The sequence below is a fragment of the Bos indicus x Bos taurus genome, chromosome 6 (genome assembly GCF_003369695.1).
Source record: "Bos indicus x Bos taurus breed Angus x Brahman F1 hybrid chromosome 6, Bos_hybrid_MaternalHap_v2.0, whole genome shotgun sequence".
Classification (NCBI taxonomy): domain Eukaryota; kingdom Metazoa; phylum Chordata; class Mammalia; order Artiodactyla; family Bovidae; genus Bos; species Bos indicus x Bos taurus.
The window spans coordinates 110,426,594-110,445,464 of record NC_040081.1 but is presented as its reverse complement, the minus strand read 5'-3'; the positions used below and the strand labels follow the sequence as shown (position 1 = coordinate 110,445,464).

Sequence of the window (18,871 nt, the reverse complement as noted above, 5' to 3'; positions counted from 1 at the left end):
AATGGCATTATTCTCCCCTCACACTTTACTGAGAGTTTGGTTGGAGAGAATTTTAAGTTGAAAATCATTTTCCCTCAAAATTTTGAAGGCAGTGCACCATTGTTTTCTGATGTCTATATTATTGTTGAAAGAGCCAAGGCCATTTTCCTAATCCTGTTTATTTGACTTTCTCTCTGGAAGTCTTTAGGATAAATCTCAAGAGTATGAAATTTCAGAGATGAACTTGAGAGCAAGCCATTTCCGTTCATTGTGCTGACAGCTCTAGGAAGGATGTTTTCAAGAAAAAAAAAAAGAGAGAGAGAGAGAGACAGAGTGAAAGAAATCAACTGAAGTATTAACTAATGCTTTTGAATGCATTGAGAGATTTATACATCTTGCAGATAATTTAACCATGATTACAAATGTATGTGTTAACAGAATACCAAGCAAATAAACTTGGGAGAAGGGAGACAATTATTAGCTCTAAGTTAAGCAAGTTTACAAGAAAAAAACATAATCACAGAATACTCTAAGCTCACCTATGAATAATATTCATGAGACGCAAAAATGTAAATGCTGACTACTGCTTTAATGCTTACATCTAGAAAATAGAAAGAATTCAACAACTCAAAAATAAGAAAAACCACCCAAATTTTTAAATGGCATCTGCTTTTAAAATATGAGCAGACACCTCACCAAGGAAGATATTCTACTACTAGCTATTTGCCAAAGAAAAACATGAAAATATGTCTGGAGTAGCAGGCAAATTTGGCTTTGGAGTACAAATTGAAGCAGGGCAAAGACTAACAGAGTTTTGCCAAGAGAACGCACTGGTCATAGCAAACAGCCTCTTCCAACAACACAGGAGAAGACTCTGCACATGGACATCACCAGATGGTCAACACCAAAATCAGATTGATTGTATTCTTTGCAGCCAAAGATTGAGAAGCTCTATAAAGTCATCAAAAACAAGACTGGGAGCCGACTGTGGCTCAGATCATGAACTCCTTATTCCAAAATTCAGACTTGAAGAAAGTAGGGAAAACCACTAGATCATTCGGGTATGACCTAAATCAAATCCCTTATGACTATACAGTGGAAGTGAGAAATAGATTCAAGGGATTAGAGCTGATAGACAGAGTGCCTGAAGAACATTGGACGGAGGTTCCTGACATTGTACAGGAGGCAGTGATCAAGACCATCCCCAAGAAAAAGAAATGCAAAAAGGCAAAATGGTTGTCTGGGGAGGCCTTACAAATAGCTGAGAAAAGAAGAGAAGCTAAAGGCAAGGAAGATAAAGAAAGATATACGCATTTGAATGCAGAGTTCCAAAGAATACCAAGGAGAGAGAAGAAAGCCTTCCTCAGTGATCAATGCAAAGAGATAGAGGAAAACAATAGAATGGGAAAGACTAGAGATCTCTTCAAGAAAATTAGAGATACCAAGGGAATATTTCATGCAAAGATGGGCACAATAAAGGACAGAAATGGTATGGACCTAACAGAAGCAGACAATATTAAGAAGAGGTGCCAAGAATACATAGAAGAATTATACAAAAAAAGATCTTTATGATCCAGATAACCACAATGGTGTGATCATTCACCTAGAGCCAGACATCCTGGAATGTGAAGTCAAGTGGGCCTTAGAAAGCATCACTAAGAACAAAGCTAGTGGAGGTGATGGAACTCCAGCTGAGCTATTTCAAATCCTAAAAGATGATGCTGTGAAAGTGCTACACTCAATATGCCAGCAAATTTGGAAAACTCAGCAGTGGTCACAGGACTGGAAAAGGTCAGTTTTCATTCCAATCCCAAAGGCAATGCCAAAGAATATTCAAACTACTGCACAATTGCACTCATCTCACATGCTAGCAAAGTAATGCTCAAAACTCTCCAAGCCAGGCTTCAATAGTACATAAACCCTGAACTTCCAGATGTTCAAGCTGGTTTTAGAAAAGGCTGTGGCGGATTCATGTTGATATATGGCAAAACCAATACAATATTGTAAAGTTAAAAAAAAAATAAAGGAAAAAAGAAAAGAAAAGGCAGAGGAACCAGAGATCAAATTGCCAACATCCACTGAATCATCAAAAAAGCAAGAGGGTTCCACAAAAACATCTAGTTCTGCTTTATTGACTATGCCAAAGCCTTTGACTGTGTGGATCACAATAAACTGTGGAAAATCCTTCAAGAGATGGGAATACCAGACCACCTGACCTGACTCCTGAGAAATCTGTATGTAGGCCAAGAAGCAACAGTTACAACTGGACAGGGAACAACAGACTGGTTCCAAATCGGGAAAGGAGGACATCAAGGCTGTATATTGTCACCCTGCTTATTTAACTTATATGTAGAGTATATCAATAAAGCAGGTCAGGAAGCAACAATTAGAACTGGACATGGAACAACAGACTGGTTCCAAATAGGGAAAGGAGTACGTCAAGGCTGTATATTGTCACCCTGCTTATTTAACTTATATGCAGAGTACATCATGAGAAATGCTGAGCTGGAAGAAGCACAAGCTGGAATCAAGATTGCAGGGAGAGTGCTCGCTTCGGCAGCACATATACTAAAATTGGAACGATACAGAGAAGATAAGCATGGCCCCTGCGCAAGGATGACACGCAAATTCGTGAAGCGTTCCATATTTAAAAAAAAAAAAAAAAAGATTGCAGGGAGAAATATCAATAACCTCAGATATACAGATGACACCACCCTTATGGCAGAAAGTGAAGAGGAACTAAAAAGCCTCTTGATGAAAGTGAAAGAGAAGAGTGAAAAAGTTAGCTTAAAGCTCAACATTCAGAAAACAAAGATCATGGCATCTGGTCCCATCACCTCATGGCAAATAGATGGGGAAACAGTGGAAACAGTGTCAGACTTTATTTTTCTGGGCTCTAAAATCACGGCAGATGGTGACTGCAGCCATGAAATTAAAAGACGCTTACTCCTTGGAAGGAAAGTTATGACCAACCTAGATAGCATATTCAAAAGCAGAGACATTACTTTGCCAACAAAGGTTCGTCTAGTCAAGGCTATGGTTTTTCCAGTGGTCATGTATGGATGTGAGAGTTGGACTGTGAAGAAAGCTGAGTGCCGAAGAATTGATGCTTTTGAACTGTGGTGTTGGAGAAGACTCTTGAGAGTCCCATGGACTGCAAGGAGATCCAACGAGTCCATTCTAAAGGAGATCAGTCCTGGGTGTTCTTTGGAAGGAATGATGCTAAAGCTGAAACTCCAGTATTTTGGCCACCTCATGCTAAAAGTTGACTCATTGGAAAAGACTCTGATGTTGGGAGGGATAGGGGGCAACAGAGGATGAGATGGCTGGATGGTATCACTGACTTGATGGATGTGGGTTTGGGTGAACTCCGGGAGTTGGTGATGGACAGGGAGACTGGCGTGCTGTGATTCATGGGGTCACAAAGAGTTGGACACAACTGAGCGACTGAACTGAACTGAACTGAACTGAGAGTACATCATGGGAAATACCAGGCTGGATGAAGCACAGGCTGGTATCAAGATTGCCGTGAGAAATATAAATAACCTCAGACATCAGATAACACCACACTTATGGCAGAAAGCAAAGAAGAACTAAAGAGTCTCTTGATGAAAGTGAAAGAGGAGAGTGAAAAAGTTGGCCTAAAACTCAACATACGGAAAATTAATATCATGACATCTGGTCCCATCACTTCATGGGAAATAGATGGGGAAACAGTGGAAACAGTGACAGACTTTATTTTTGGGGGCTCCAAAATCACTGCAAATGGTGATTGCAGCCATGAAATTATAAGATGCTTGCTCCTTGGAAGAAAAGCTATGACCAACTTAGGCAGCATATTAAAAAGCAGAGACATTACTTTGCCAACAAGGGTCCATCGAGTCAAAGCCATGGTTTTCCCAGTGGTCATGTATGGATGTGAGAGTGGGACTATAAAGCAACCTGAGTGCAGAAGAATGGATGCTTTTGAACTGTGGTGCTGGAGAAGACTCTTGAGAGTCCCTTGGACTGCAAGGAGATCCAACCAGTTCATCCTAAAGGAGATCAGTCCTGGGTGTTCATTGGAAGGACTGATGCTGAAGCTGAAACTCCAATACTTTGGTTACCTGATGCAAAGAACTGACTCATTTTAGAAAGATGGTAACGATAACCCTGTATGCGAGACAGGAAAAGAGACACAGATGTATAGAACAGTCTTTTGGACTCTGTGGGAGAGGGAGAAGGTGGGATGATTTGGGAGAATGGCATAGAAATGTATAATATTATATAAGAAACGAATCGTCAGGCCAGGTTCAATGCAGGATACAGGATGCTTGGGGCTGGTGCACTAGGACGACTCAGAGGGATGGTACGACCCAGGGGAGAGGGAGGTGGGAGGGGGGTTCAGGATGGGGAACATGTGTATACCTGTGGTGGATTCATGTCGATGTATGGCAAAACCAATACAATATTGTAAAGTAATTAGCCTCCAATTAAAATAAATAAATTTAAATTTAAAAAATAATTTAAAAAAAGAACTGACTCATTGGAAAAGACCCTGATGCTGGGAAGATTGAAGGCAGGAGGAGAAGGGGACAACAGAGGATGAGATGATTGGATGGTATCATCTACTCAATGGACATGAGTTTGAGTAGGCTCTGGGAGTTGGTGATGGACAGAGAAGCCTGGCGTGCTGCAGTCCGTGGGGTCGCAGAGTCAGACACGACTGAGTGACTGAACTGAACTGAAAGATTTATACATGAAATATGCATAGCAGCTTAATTCATAGTAGTCCCTAAACAATGCAGATACCCAACAAGGAAGGAATAAATGAATTGTGATGTAGTCTACAATAAAATACAACTAAGAGACGCAAAGGAGCAAACAATGAAGAATCTAAAAATATACATATGCTTAATGAAAGAAGCTAAACGTAATAGAATACACACTTTATCATTCTCCTTATGTGAGGTTCTAGAAGAAAGAAGAGAATGGTGATATACAGAATTGGGAGAAAAGAGATTTCAGATGGAACCATTGCCTGAGCAAAGGCAGAACAATGAGAAAGCATGGGGCTTCTCTTGAAAAAGGTATAATTTTATTTCCACTGATAAATAGGGTGCAGGTTGAGATCTGACTAAAAAAGTTAGGGTCATACTTTTTTTTTTTTTTTTTTGGCCCTACCTCGAGGCTTGCAGAATCTATTTCCCCGACCAGCAATTGGACCCATGCCCTCGGCATGGAGTCCTAACCACTGGACCATCAGGGAATTTCCAGGGTCAGATTTTATATCTTAAAGACCTTGGACACAGTACTAATTTGAACTTTGTCGTCCTGAACAACAAGTGCTTTCAATAATTCCTGAACTTCCTTATTGAAAATTTTGTCTTGTTTGCTGGTTGGAATTTTTGGTTGCTGCAGGATGAAGCAAGAGAGAAAATGAATTTGAAGGTTGGAACAACGTTTCATAATGACTTCTCAATGAATGTTTTTAAATACTTGTGCTCAGTCATTCAGTCACATCAGCTCTTTTGTGACCCCATGAACTGTAGCCTGCCAGGCCCCCCTGTCCGTGGAATTTCCCAGGCAAGAATACTGGAGCTGGTTGCCATTTCCGACTCCAGGAGATCTTCCTGACCCAAGAGTTGGGATGGAAGCCATGTCTCTTCTGTCTCCTCCACTGGCAGGCAGATTCTCTACCACTAGCACCACCTGGGAAGTCCCTTTAAATGCTTATCATTGTCTTGTTTGTTCCTTGTGTTTATTTTCAGTTGTGGTCAACTGAGTAATGGTCCCACAGAGATGTGCATGTCTTAGTCCTGTGGAACCTATGAATATATCAGCTTACATGGTAAAAGGGACTTTGAAAATATGGTTAAATTGGGGATCCTGAGATGGAAGGATTATAATGGATCGTCTGGATGGATCCAATAGATTCATAAGTGAAGGCAATCATAGAGAGAAGGCAATGTGGTGATGGAAGCAGAGAGATATTTGAAAGTGCTTTGCTGCTGGCTTTGAAGATGCAGAAAGATGCTGTGAGACAGCGAATGCAGAAAGACCCTAGAAGCTTGAAAACTCAAGGAAACAGATTCTTCCCTGGGGTTTCCAGAAGGAACAAACTCTGCTGACACCTTGACTTTAGGCCAATGAGATGATCATTGGACTTCTGCCTCCAAAAGATAATAAATCTGTGTTGCTTTAAGCCATTCATATTGCAGTCATTTGTTATAGCAGCAATAGGAAGTGAGTATAGGTTTTGGTCTCTAAAAGTGTCTGTCTTTCTGCTTCCCTTTGTCTTCAGATCCAAGACTAAGCTTGGGAGGGACATCATGAGCATTTACTGCTGGCTAATCTTGGCCAGAGTCTGCCAGGAGCATGCCCCAAAGAAGAAGTGGAATTGGAGAAGGAGTATGGTGAGTTCAATCATCAGAAGAAAGATTTTTTTCGGGCTCCAAACTGTGCCAACTCTACTGTAACAAATACTAAAAATATGAAAGTGGTTTCAAAGTGGGTAATGGGTAGAAGCTGGAAGAAGTTTGAGGAGCACGATAGAAAATCCTAGATTGCCGTTAACAGTTAGTAGAAATGTGGGTTTGGGGCACTTCCCTGCTGGTCCAGTGGTTAAGACCCCAAGCTGCCACTTCAGAAGCATGGGTTTGAACCCTACTCAGGGAACTAAGATCCCGTATGCCATGTGACACAGCCAAAAAAAGAAATATCGGTATCTGCTGATAAAGTCTCAGGACGAAAAGAGGAATATGTTTTTGGAAATTGGAAGCAAGGGGGTTCTGTTATATAATGGTAATACTGTGTCCTATAAATTATACAGAAAACGGAACTTGTAAGCAACAAATCTGGGTATTTGGCTGACATTTCCCAGTGACGTTCTGAAGGTGTCACCCGGTTTCTCCTTGTTGCTTTTGGTAAAGTGTGAAAGAAAAAAGTGGAGAGAACTGTTACAAAAAGTTAGCAGAATTTTATTTGGGAAATTCTTAGACTACACAGATCGCAAATAATGCTGGAGTTGAAATTCAATGTCAGGAAAGGATGCTCTGGAGAGTTAGCCAATGATGTGGTTGGTGAGGTATTGTCTTTTTTTTTTAATTAAAAACTTAATTGTGGTAAAATACACATTAAAGTTATCGTCTTAACCATTTTAAATGTGGAGAGACTTTTGCTACTGCTTGGGAAGTACAAAAGGTTAGCAGATTCAAATACATAGAGGGCTCTTTGAAGGGGTCTGTGACTCAGAAGCCAGAAACAGAAATGAAATGGTTCAGGAAATATCTGTGGAGTAGCCTCTTCTAACGGAGTGAATTTATCACCCACAATGTTTATGAGACTGCTGTACCAACAGAAACATAGTCACATTGGATGAAAAGGGACAGAGGACAAAATTGTAAAAGCTGTCAGATCCCCAAAATTCTACAGGCAGAAAACGGGCTGTGAACAACAGAGATGTATTACTCTTGATAAGAAAAGATGATTCCGAGGGTGGAGAGCTCTGGGAGTGCAATGAGTCCAGGGGGCAGAGGCATGAGCCATGGAAGTTATTTCTACACTTTGAAACTTCACGGAGTTTGCCTAGGTGGACTTTACAAGTGATCAGCTGGCTCTTTTCCTTCATTCTCTCCCTTACTGAATGAGGAAGGACCTGTTACCCTGTTATTTTTGGAACACAGACTTACTTTCTAATTTCACAGGTCCACAGATTTTGCTCCAGGATAGGTTATACCCAGAAGCGCACCCATACATAATTTAGATGGTGAGATATGAGATTTGAGTTGATGCTGTAATGGGCTGAGATTTTGGGAAGCCCCTGGAATAGACGAATGTATTTTTCACGTGGGACGTGGAAGAGTCTGTGAGCACTGGGGGTGGACTGTGATAGGCTGAACAATGGTTCCCACCAAAGACGGCCAAGTCTTAGTCCCTGAAACCTGTATGGTGTCACACACGGTAAAAGGGATTTTGTAGAAGTGCCATTGTTATTCAGTCGCTAAGCTGTGTCTGGCTCTTTGTGACCCCGTCAACTACAGAAGTGACATATGTTGGCCATAAAGATACAAGACCTTTGGATCAGAGATACAACTTATTACTTATAGCAAGAAAAAAAAAAAGGGAACCAGATGAGCATTGTGGGTTCACTGCCTATGCTTCAGTTCCCACAGGTGTCAGCTCTTCACGCAGCGCTTGCACCACAGGAGATGGGTTTTAAGGGGCTACTGGTACATCTTCCTACCCTTCCCCACAGAGAGATTACTCATTACTCTTGGAAGGCAAGCAAATGTCTCCAGGGAAGTAAGAAGACTTGACCTTTACTTCCCAGGGATGTTCCTTGGAAAGAAGGATGTTTCTAGTCTCACCATCCTGAAATGTTCCCTTACATGCATATTCTTAATTTAAATCCAAATACTTTCATTCAGAGGATTCAGATTATGCAGAAATGTGAGCTATCCATGGAGAGTTGTCTTCCAGCTGAAAGCACCCAAAAGGGGGATAAGTCTATTACTTTGTTAACAGAGTAGAAAAATCTAAAAAAATCCCCAAAGATTACAATAATGCTAGGAAAGGCTGATGGAAAGAAACTGCTAACCTGTGATTTTAGAGAAAGACCACGGCCAAAGAAACAGCTGGGGAGGGCGGTCGGGAAATACGAGAGGCAGAAGCTGAAAGCAGTTTGAGGAAGACACGTTAAGCAATTAAGTTGCTTAATTTTCAGCAACGATGTGAGGAAGCAATATCAATCAGTGCTGTTTGGGGACACTTATAATCTGACAAAGATCAGACTTTAAAAAAAATTTTGGTCACACCTCGTGGCATTTGGGACCTTAATCCCCTGAAGTGAAGTGAAAGTCACTCAGTTGTGTCTGACTCTCTACGACCCCATGGACTATACAGCGCATGGAATTCTCCAGGCCAGAGTACTGGAGTGGGTAGCCTTTCCCTTCTCCAGGGGATCTTCCCAACCCAGGGATCGAATCCAGGTCTCCCACATTGCAGGCGGATTCTTTACCGACTGAACCACAAGTTTAGTCCCCTGACCAGGGGTTGAACCTGAACTCCCTGCACTGGAAGGCAAAGTCTTAACCGCTGGATCACCAGGTAAGTCCCCCCAAATCAGATATTTAAATATAAAAAAGGGCAAAGAAATTTGCCATACATTGATTAACTATTCCAGGGAATATGACTTCAGGTTACAAGTGATAGGTATCACAGATTCGTTTGTGCCTCAGCAAATGTAAATGAAATATCCACTTGCTATGTATCATGCAAGATGGGACACAATTTCTGCTCCTATGGAGCATGCATTCCAGGTGGCAGACTGACAGAACCAGTAACCAAATAAATACAAATATTAGAAATTACATACCACCAAGAAAGCAAAGAAATGGAAGAATAATAAAGGATGTACCCAAACTAAGGTGATTAGGAAGGACTTCTTTAAAGAGGCAACCTTTAAATTCAATCTATTCTCAAAACAGAAGTCAGAAGGAGTTTCTGAAAACCAAATTCGTACCACGTCTCTCCTGCACAGAGCCCTTCAATTGCTCTCCACGTCACTGGCAAAGCCCAGAGGCCCTGGAACGGTCCACAGTCCTTCATGATTTGGTCCTCAAATACTTCCCTGACCTCCTCTCTTATTACTTCCTATAGCACTTGTTGCGTTGCATGTGTGTTCAGTTCGTGTTCCAACTTTGTGACCCCAGGGACTGTAGCCCATCAGCTTCCTCTGTCCATGTAATTCTCTAGGCAAGAATACTGCAATCAGTTGCCATGCCCTCCTCCAGGGCATCTTCCTGACCCAGGGATTGAACCCATGTCTCTCGTCTCCTACATTGCAGGGGGATTTTTTACCATTGAGCCACTGGGGAAGCGCGTTCCTACAGCACTTATTACCTGCTAAATATTATAAAGGTTGTATTTATTACATTTATCATCTTTCCCTCCTTGCCAGAACTAAAGCTCCACTAGAGAATGACCTTTTGTTTTCTTCATTTCATATTCCAAATGCCTCTACAACAGTGCATGACCGCTAATCAAAATTCATTAATTTCTGTTCAATGGACATAAAATTATTTTATTAGTATTTAAATTTAACAAAAATAAAACATGTTACCACATACACTGCTATATTAACATTTAAATACAACACAGGAAGGATTACAAAATATGAAACGCCAACAAAAACCAGGTCAGACTGATTTAAGGTGGGGAGTGTCCTGCCTGCGCATGAGCTCGTTCCAGTCTGGAACACAGGAGGAGAGTGCTACCCGCACTTCTGCTGCACCACTGAATCCATTCCCTTCCTTTGTTTTTAACTGGGTTAAGACCAAAAATCCCAGTTCACACAAACTAGTTGTTGTGAATGGTAATAGTAGCAGGATGCTCTTTCGACTTAGCAAAGGAAAATCTTCCTTTATCTTAATCCAAAATGCTGATAAACTTAATGCTTCATAATCATTCTTCAATGTGATTGAAGAACTGAGCTGCAATAATTCATTCTCTTCTTCAGGCACCAGGTCTAACTCAGTTATTGATTCTGGGTTTTGAAAAGCAAATGGATCTTTTACCCAACAATTTTGTCTTAGTGTTTCGAATTTCTCTTCTGGGAAGAAATGGTTAAAGGTTTGAAAGAGAGACGTGAGATGCAACAGTATCTCTAGTTTTATTTCCTCCAAAATGTTCTCATTAATAACATTCTCTTCGATGTGCTGCAAAAATCTTGGAAACATGTAGTAGCTAGGACGCTTGCTTTTCAGTCTCGCTTGCCACAATAATAATGTCTTTTGGAATCCTTGGATCCGTTCCATCTGTTGGAATACATCATTGTTTTTCCCCTGTAGTTTTAAACTGAGTTCATTAAGGATGCCAAAAATATCTGTTAAATATGCCAGTTTCATTACCCAAATATTATCCTCAAAAATAGTTGCCAAATGAGATCTCTTTTCAGTGAGAAAAACATGGATCTCATTCCTGAGTTCATAAACCCTGCTTAATATTTTCCCTTGAGATAACCAGCGGACTTTGGTATGATACAGTAAGTGGGTACAGTTAGCTCCAATCTCTGAACAGAAGGTTTCAAGCAGTCGGCTGTTGAGTGAGCTTCCTTTAATAAAATTAACAACTTTCACTGCATTTTTCAATACTTCCATGAGATTCTGTGGGATCTCTCTGGACACTAACACGTCACGATGTATAAAACAGTGATTCCACGTGGCACTAGTCACCTCGAGCAACTTTTTAATTACTCTGCTCTGTTTCCCAGTTACATTTGCTGTTCCGTCACTTGTGATTCCTTTGCAGTTTTTCCAGTCTAAGTTATAGTGACCAACAATGCACTTTTCCAATTCTGTGAAAATATCTAATTCACTCAGGCATGAGGTTAAGTTTAAACAACACAAAAAATCCTCCATGAAGTCACCTTGCCACGTGTATCTCACATAGACTAAAAGTGCTGTGCAGCTTCCAGTATCAGTGCTTTCATCAAACTGAACTGCAAAGTCTATTCCTGACTGTAATCGAGCAGTAAGCGTGGCCTCTAAATGCTCGGCAATTGTACAAATTCGAAGAGCTATCGTGTTATCGTTAGGAATAGTTTTTAATTTATCTGCAGATTTATCATCAAAAATTGTACGCACTATATCCAAGCATGCTGGAAGAATAATTTTTTCTGCAGCTGTGTAAGCCATTTCTCTTTTGCCACCCGATATGCAACTAAGTACGATGACAATAAGGCTTTCTCACTGACAGCAGAATAGCTAAGAAATGGTGTTGGTGACTTTACGTCTTTTTTCTTCCTTTGAAAATATTCAAGAGGCTTATCAGTAAGTTCAGCATGCTGTGTTTCTAAGTGCCTTTTTAATTTGGAAGGTTTTAAGCTTTCATTTGCAAGAATATTATTACAAATAACACACTGAGGTCTGTCACTTTCAAAGGGTTTTTCACATTTGATAAAACCATATTTTAAATAATCTTCATTATAACGTCTTACACTAACTTTTTTCTTTTTGAAATCTGGTTCAAATGCAGTTGATGTTTGCAGATTAGAGTCAATATTTTTCTCATAATTGTCACTGGTCACACTTCCAGATCCAGAGGCAGAACTTGAGCATGCTTTTGCGTATTTTGCTTTATTATTCCTCTTTCTTTTAAAAAAGAAACGATCCATTTTAAAAGCAATTTTGAATGTTACAATTGCCACTAACTCAAATATAAATGTATATGTGCGTATACATATTTATAGCCTAGATAACATCTTTCCAAAACATTCAATTTGCAACTGAATCTCAGTTGAACATCTCAGACTTTATATCCAGTTGCAAGTTATAATATACAACTAGACTGCATATCAGCCGTTTTGTTTATCAATGAACAAATAACTGAAAAATCGTTTCTTAAGCAATCAATGGACACTATATTCATCATATCCCCTCCATCAAATATCTTTTCACATATTGAAACTGACCTTAGCATTCCCTGCAAGGTGCACGATTCTGGCAAAGGATTTATGCAAAGCACTCTGATATTTCAAATTTTATTTTGTTTTTAAAAATGTTCATCATGACTCACAAATTGATTTCATGACCTACCAAATGGGTCCCACACATAACATGAAAAATACTGATACAGAGACATTTTCTTCTGTTGTGTTGGTAGCTTGACTACGTCTGCTTGATGATCAAAAAAACTAGCTGATCTGCTAAACTGCTGGCTGACACTGGAACTTCCTTGAAGTGGTGGGTATATATCTCAGATTTTTATTCCTGATACTTTCTGATGGGAAGCATATTTTTTAAGATGGCAAATTATGCTTTGATCTAGTAAGGTTCCAATGAGGTTTTCCATGGCTAGGTCAACTATACGGTTGGAGCTGGTGATATATCTTTAGAGCTTTCTTGGAATGCATCCTTGACCTGGGAATAAGACCAGAAATATGACATTAAGCATTACAAGACAGAGCAGTACTATTCCCAGCTATAGTGATCTTTAAAAAATCCAAGGTCATGGATGTTGAAGCAAAAAGCTGTAGGTCTCCTCACCACCATGTTATACAGGTTTAGGCCCATTTCTAAAAGGCATACTACTTCAACCAAGACTGGGAGAGAGAAAAAATGATGTTAAGACCTGGGGGTCAGTACCAGGAGATGCAGAGTACACTGCCAAAGCTGAACACAGCAGACCATGGAGGAGCACAGCTCATCCACCAAGTGTTTTTCCTTAGCTCACTTTGAGTGTGCCCATTTTGAAAGTACTTACTGCACTGCTTTCTTGAACTTGGGATATTTGGGTCTTATCAACATAATACAGCACTTCCTTAAAAACCTCTCCATTAAGTAATGCCACTTTGTGTGTGGGGGAGTGGGGGTCGGGGTGAGAATAGAATGGAAGAACGGTAAAGTCTTCCATCTGTGCTCAGTCACCTCTGACTCTTTGCAATCCCAGGACTGTAGCCTGCCAGGTTCCTCTGTCCATGGCATTTTCCAGGCAAGAACACTGGAGTGGGTTGCCATTTCCTCTTCCAGGGGATCTTCCGAACCCAGGGTTTGAACCTAGGTCTTCTGAATTGGCAGGTGGATTCTTTACTACTGAGCCATCAGGGAAGCTGACAGATGATCTGAATGCCATCAATTTTCATCAGTCCGTCACCACTATATTTATTCCGGTCTAATCTTTTAATAACAACGCCAGATTTAAAGAGGCATCATGTTTTGACCTTGAAACAAGAAAGATGCTGCCAGAGGGAGAAGGCCTTGGTGAGGGTATTCTATAAGACTTCATTAAATTGTATTTAACAGTAAACTTGAAGGGGACTTATAGTATGTCATGTATAATACGTTTTTTTTTTAAATGTAATAAACTTGGCAACTTTAGGTTCACAGCAAAACTGAGCAAAAGGTAGAGATTTTTTCCCACATAGCCCTGCCCCCACATATGCAGTCTTCCCCATTACCAACATCCCCCACCAGAGTGGTACGTGTTACAGGTGACAAAGCCACACCAACACATCGCCATCACCCAAAGTCCATCACTTACACTAAGGCTCACTCTTGGGGTCGTACATCCTATACAAATGAATAACGGCATGTATCCACCATATGGCATCAGAGAGAGTATTTCACTGCCCTAAAACCCTGTGCCTCTATTTATCCTTCCCTTCCTTCCTACCCCCACTGATCTCTGGTAGTCACTGATTTTTTTAACCAGCTCAGCTTCACAATTTTGCTTTTTCCAGGATGCCATACTGTTGGACTTACATGTATATAGACTTCTCAGGTTGGCTTCTTTCACTTGGTCATATGCATTTAAAGGTCCTCCATGTAGTTTCATGACTTGATAGCTCATGTCTTCTTAGCACTGAAAAATATTTGCTTGGTTCTAAGTTTATTTATACATTCACCTACTGAAAGACAACTTAGTTGCTCCCAATTTTTGGCAATTGTAAATAAAGCTGCTATAAACATGGGCTGCCAGTTTTTGTGTGTACAAAAGTTTTCCACTCCTTTGGGTAAACACTAAGGAACCTGACTGCTGCACTGTTTGTAAACATGCATTTTTAACAAGGATGCTCATTTTTAACAAGCCAGCCACTGGAAAAGACCCTGATGCTGGGAAAGATTGAGGGCAGGAGGAGAAGAGGGCAGGAGAGGATGAGATGGTTGGATGGCATCACTGACTCAATGGACATGAGTTGAGCAAACTCAGAGAGATACTGAAGGACAGGGAAGCCTGGTGTGCTACAGTCCATGGGGTCACAAAGAGTCAGACATGACTTAGCAACCAATGGGAGAGAGAATTCAGGGTCTGGTAGATGCTTCTGATTTAATCTTCCTTAGATGTTTCCCCAAAGATGACATGTTCAAAATATCTTACCCTCCTCTGAGAAAGAGGCAAAGCTTTTCTTTGTACGTCTTCCGTCCTGTCTGCCAAGGTAGTTAGCAGGAGTAATGAGTTTCTGGCAGATGCCTCCCAGATGGAGGCAAAGTATGGTGGAAAGCATCACCATATTAAACTGGAACTAAACTGTTGGAAAAGCAACTCCATCTGGATCTCTTTGATAAAGAAGAAGAGCAATAATGCTCTTTAATCGGCTGTGCATCTAGTTTAGCCATTCTTTAGAAGAGACTTTCAAGAGTTAAGGTAACCAAATACTTGTAGCTGAAAGCATCTTATATACCAAGGTGTATTAATAGAGGCATGGGATACAGTTTCAAGTTAGTGACTTTCCACTAATGAATCTTTTTATCTACCTGTTCCTAGAACAGTGTTTGTCACATGGTAGGTTCTCAATAAATGCATTTGAAAGATTAAATGAGAGAATGAATGACACCTATAGTAAACTGTACCACGGACATTCTATTTTTATTAGTCAGTGAAAAATAAGTTACCAAACTATATTTGAACAATTTGGTGATATGTAAGACATAGATTAGTGAGACATTTAAAATTGGATCCACAGTATTATATTTCAAAATAAATTGCTTATAAAAACATAAATGTAAACTATATTTAGATTTTTCTTATAAAGCCAAACACATAAATCTACCTGAAAATAAAGACTTAAAAAACTCATCTCTCATTTATATTATTATGGGTATGAGTAATTCTTTTTTTTTTTTTTTTGAGTAATTCTTTTAGGACAAAAACAATTGTCTTTAAATCATTCTGTTCTTTTTTATTTTTACTATTTTCATTTGGACCCAATCCTCTTTGAAAGTGAAAGTGTTAGTAGCTCAGTCCTGTCCAACTCTTTGCGACTCTCAAGGACTATAGCCCACCAGGCTCCTCTGTCCATGGAATTCTCCAGGCAAGAATTCTGGAGTGAGCTGTCATTCCCTCCTCCAGGGGATCTTCCCGACCCAGGCATCGAACCTGGGTCTCCTGCTTTGCAAGCGGATTCTTTACTGTCTGAGCCACCAGGGAAGCCCCAAAGAGATTATAGAATGACATACGCTTCAGTCGACTCCATGGACTGCAGCCTGCCTGCTAGGCTCCTCTGTCCATGGGATTCTCCAGGCATGAATACTGGAGTGAAGTGCCAAGCCCTCCTCCAGAGGATCTTCCCTACCCAGTGATCAAACCCACTTCCTCTTGCATCTGCAGGAGGGTTCTTTACTACTAGTGCCACCTGGGAAGCCTCTTTAGGAGTCCATTCGGCTGTGCTTCAGAGCAACAATGTATGTTGTTGTATTCAAAAAGTATTCTTAAAGGGCTTACCCGCTTTCTTCAGACAATTCACCTACAGTAATAGTAGACATGGTGTATTAGTGTACAGACCTGAAAAATGTGAGGAAGAAAGCATGTGGAAGTCCTTTTTTAACTGAAAGAGGATACAAGGGAATAACTAAATGGGAGTCTGAAGTAGAAAATGTTGCAAGCTTGACAGAAGGTATGAAATAACTGTCTACAAAAGTGCTGTGAGTGGACTGGGAGAATGTTCTAAGGTTTTAAGCAGGTCTGCATGATTGCCTTACGTGCTTAACACAATGATCATTATTATGATGCCTGACAGGTGTGGTCTTTAATTACCTACCATGAATTTTTACCTCTTAGACATACTTCCATAGAGCTCTAGTACTATCTTCTAAAAATATAGCTCTGATCAGTTTCCTCATAATTCAAAAACCTCTACTGGCTATGAACCAGTGCAATCTCTTCAGGATAATGTAATTTAAACTGGTATCTCCACACAATCCTACACTTCAAGCTCTAAGACTGCCATGAGTTCTTGAAATACCTCCCGCATTTTCACACTTGTGTTTTCATTCTGGCTGGTATTCCCTGTGCCTGGACTACTTCTCTTGCTTTAAGTCATTTAAAATCCTATTTATTCTTTATGATTAAGCTCAAATGCCACAGCATTTATCCATTCAACTAACATGTAAGGATTTACAATGTGCCAGGCGCTGGGAATACAAAGCAAGAAAATGGATAGTGGGTATATGCATACAAAGGAACACACCTGTTCAGATGTTAACAATGAATGAGCTAGAGTTACACAACACTGTCAAATCTTACATTAAGAAAGCTGCCAAAGGATATACACATTTCTGACTGTGAAAACTATGCAAAACAGCACTACGCATGTAATTAAAAAATAAAACATAAAGATACTTTAAAGGGGAGGGGCCTTGGTCAAGAAAGAACAGAATGGAATTGGATGGAGCAGACAAGGGCTTCAAATATATGTATTGGTTCTAGTTTTATTTCTACTTTGTGTCAGTCAAAAAATATTCTATTTTTAAAAGGGATGGCTAAGGCGTGATTCTTTCCTGAAGGCACTGCCTGCTTGTCTCATAACCAATAATTTAAAATTACCTTCTACCTCTGATATTCTCCTTTGTTTCTTGTATTGTTATCGTGCACTCATTAGTTAATTATGCCTTAAGAGGAGGACTTTGCAGGTATGAGCTTTAACTAGATTAGAATGTAATCCTCTTCCCAGGAGACTCCCGTTTCCCCCAGATCTCAAGGGAGCTAACTAGGTCTACGAACCCCAGCCTGACCCCTTCAGCCGACCAGAGAGCATCCGCCCCCGGATCCAGGATCGCAGCTCCCTACCTCCGGTGGACGTCCATCCGTCCTCTGGGCAAAACCGAAACATGCCTCCCACCAACGAACCCTGCAATGTCTCCCTTCAGACGAATCCGGACCACTCCCACCAGAGCTCGCTTTTCTTCCTTCTTACCTCCAGCCCAGAGCCGCAAGCCTCCCGCCTAACCTGCCGAGCGCCAGTGTACCTCGCCCCCCATTCCCTACTCAACACCACTTCCGGCCTCGCCTCCGCACCCATAGAAACCCATCCCACCTGCAACCGGAAGAAGGCCGGCTCGGTCCTCTGCGCACGCGCGAAGCCAGGAGGCGGCCCTGCTCTCGCGGTTGTCTCGCGGTGTTTCCTTTTCTCGCGCGAGGTATTTGAAGGCTCTGGCGGTAACCGAGCTGTCGGCTGTTTGCGGCTGACTGACCGGAGTTGGGAGCGTCTGCTGAGACGCGGATGGTGGTCACTCTCTGGCTGTCGTCAAGCGCGGACGGCTTCGCCTCGATCCGGTCCGGCGCCATGGGAGCGGAGAAGAGGCTGGTACCAATCAAGCAGACCTTCCAGCTGGCCCAGCAGCCGCTCCGGAACCGAGATTGATGATGATTGATGATGTTGGTGACTGGTGATGCTGAACCGCCGCCTCTGGCCGGGCCGCCCCGCTCGGCCACACGCGAACACGCTAATTTTGTCAGTCTCTGTAAGAGAATTACAGAGATTCTTTTAAATTGCCGAGTCATCGGAAAAGACCCTGATGCTGGGAAAGATTGAAGGCAGGAGGAGAAGGGGACGACAGAGGATGAGATGGTTAGATGGCATCACCGACTCAGTGGACATGAGTTTGAGCAAACTCTGGGAGATGGTGATGGATAGGAAGGTCTGGCGTGCTGCAGTCCATGGGCTCGCACAGAGTCGGACAGGACTGAGTGGCTGAATAACAGCAACAGCTATCATTTACCTTGTTTACTTATTTAGGAAGACTTATTTTAATAATCATTTTAGGTTTGTGTCTCTAGGTTAGCAGTCCACCGATTTTTAACATAGATCTGCATTTCATCAAATAGATATAAAATGTATGCAAGTAAATATATATATATTTTATTTCTGCCCTGTGAATGGTTTAACAGAACACGTTTTTAGGCACAAAATAAGTCAGTGCAAAGAAAAATTCATTTTGTTACCAGACAACTATTTTTCAGGTTGATAATACAGGTCTCCCCCACTTTTAAAAGTTTGCTTTAGGCCAGTTCACTTTTAGGAAAGACCTGTATTGTATTAGTGCCTGTTTTTTTGTTTTTTTTTTTAATTGGAGGATAATTGCTTTATAATATAGTGTTGGTTTTTGCCATACATCAACATGAATCAGTGGTCGGT

The 18,871-nt window shown here is 41.0% G+C and overlaps 1 protein-coding gene and 1 non-coding gene across 2 annotated transcripts; one reads left to right on the top strand and one right to left on the bottom strand.

The window, feature by feature from the left end:
- The first annotated feature begins 2,523 nt into the window (after positions 1-2,523).
- On the top strand, positions 2,524-2,630 carry LOC113894845. Its single transcript, XR_003511683.1, has one exon. It is a non-coding gene; the product is annotated as a U6 spliceosomal RNA (small nuclear RNA).
- A 7,391-nt stretch (positions 2,631-10,021) lies between these two features.
- On the bottom strand, positions 10,022-17,764 carry FAM200B (family with sequence similarity 200 member B). The gene is given in 4 exon segments (XM_027545073.1): positions 10,022-11,653; positions 11,656-12,878; positions 14,220-14,319; positions 17,651-17,764. Coding segments are annotated over 2 exon segments (1,974 nt in total). The 5' UTR covers positions 12,134-12,878; positions 14,220-14,319; positions 17,651-17,764; the 3' UTR covers positions 10,022-10,157.
- Between the last annotated feature and the right edge of the window lie 1,107 nt (positions 17,765-18,871).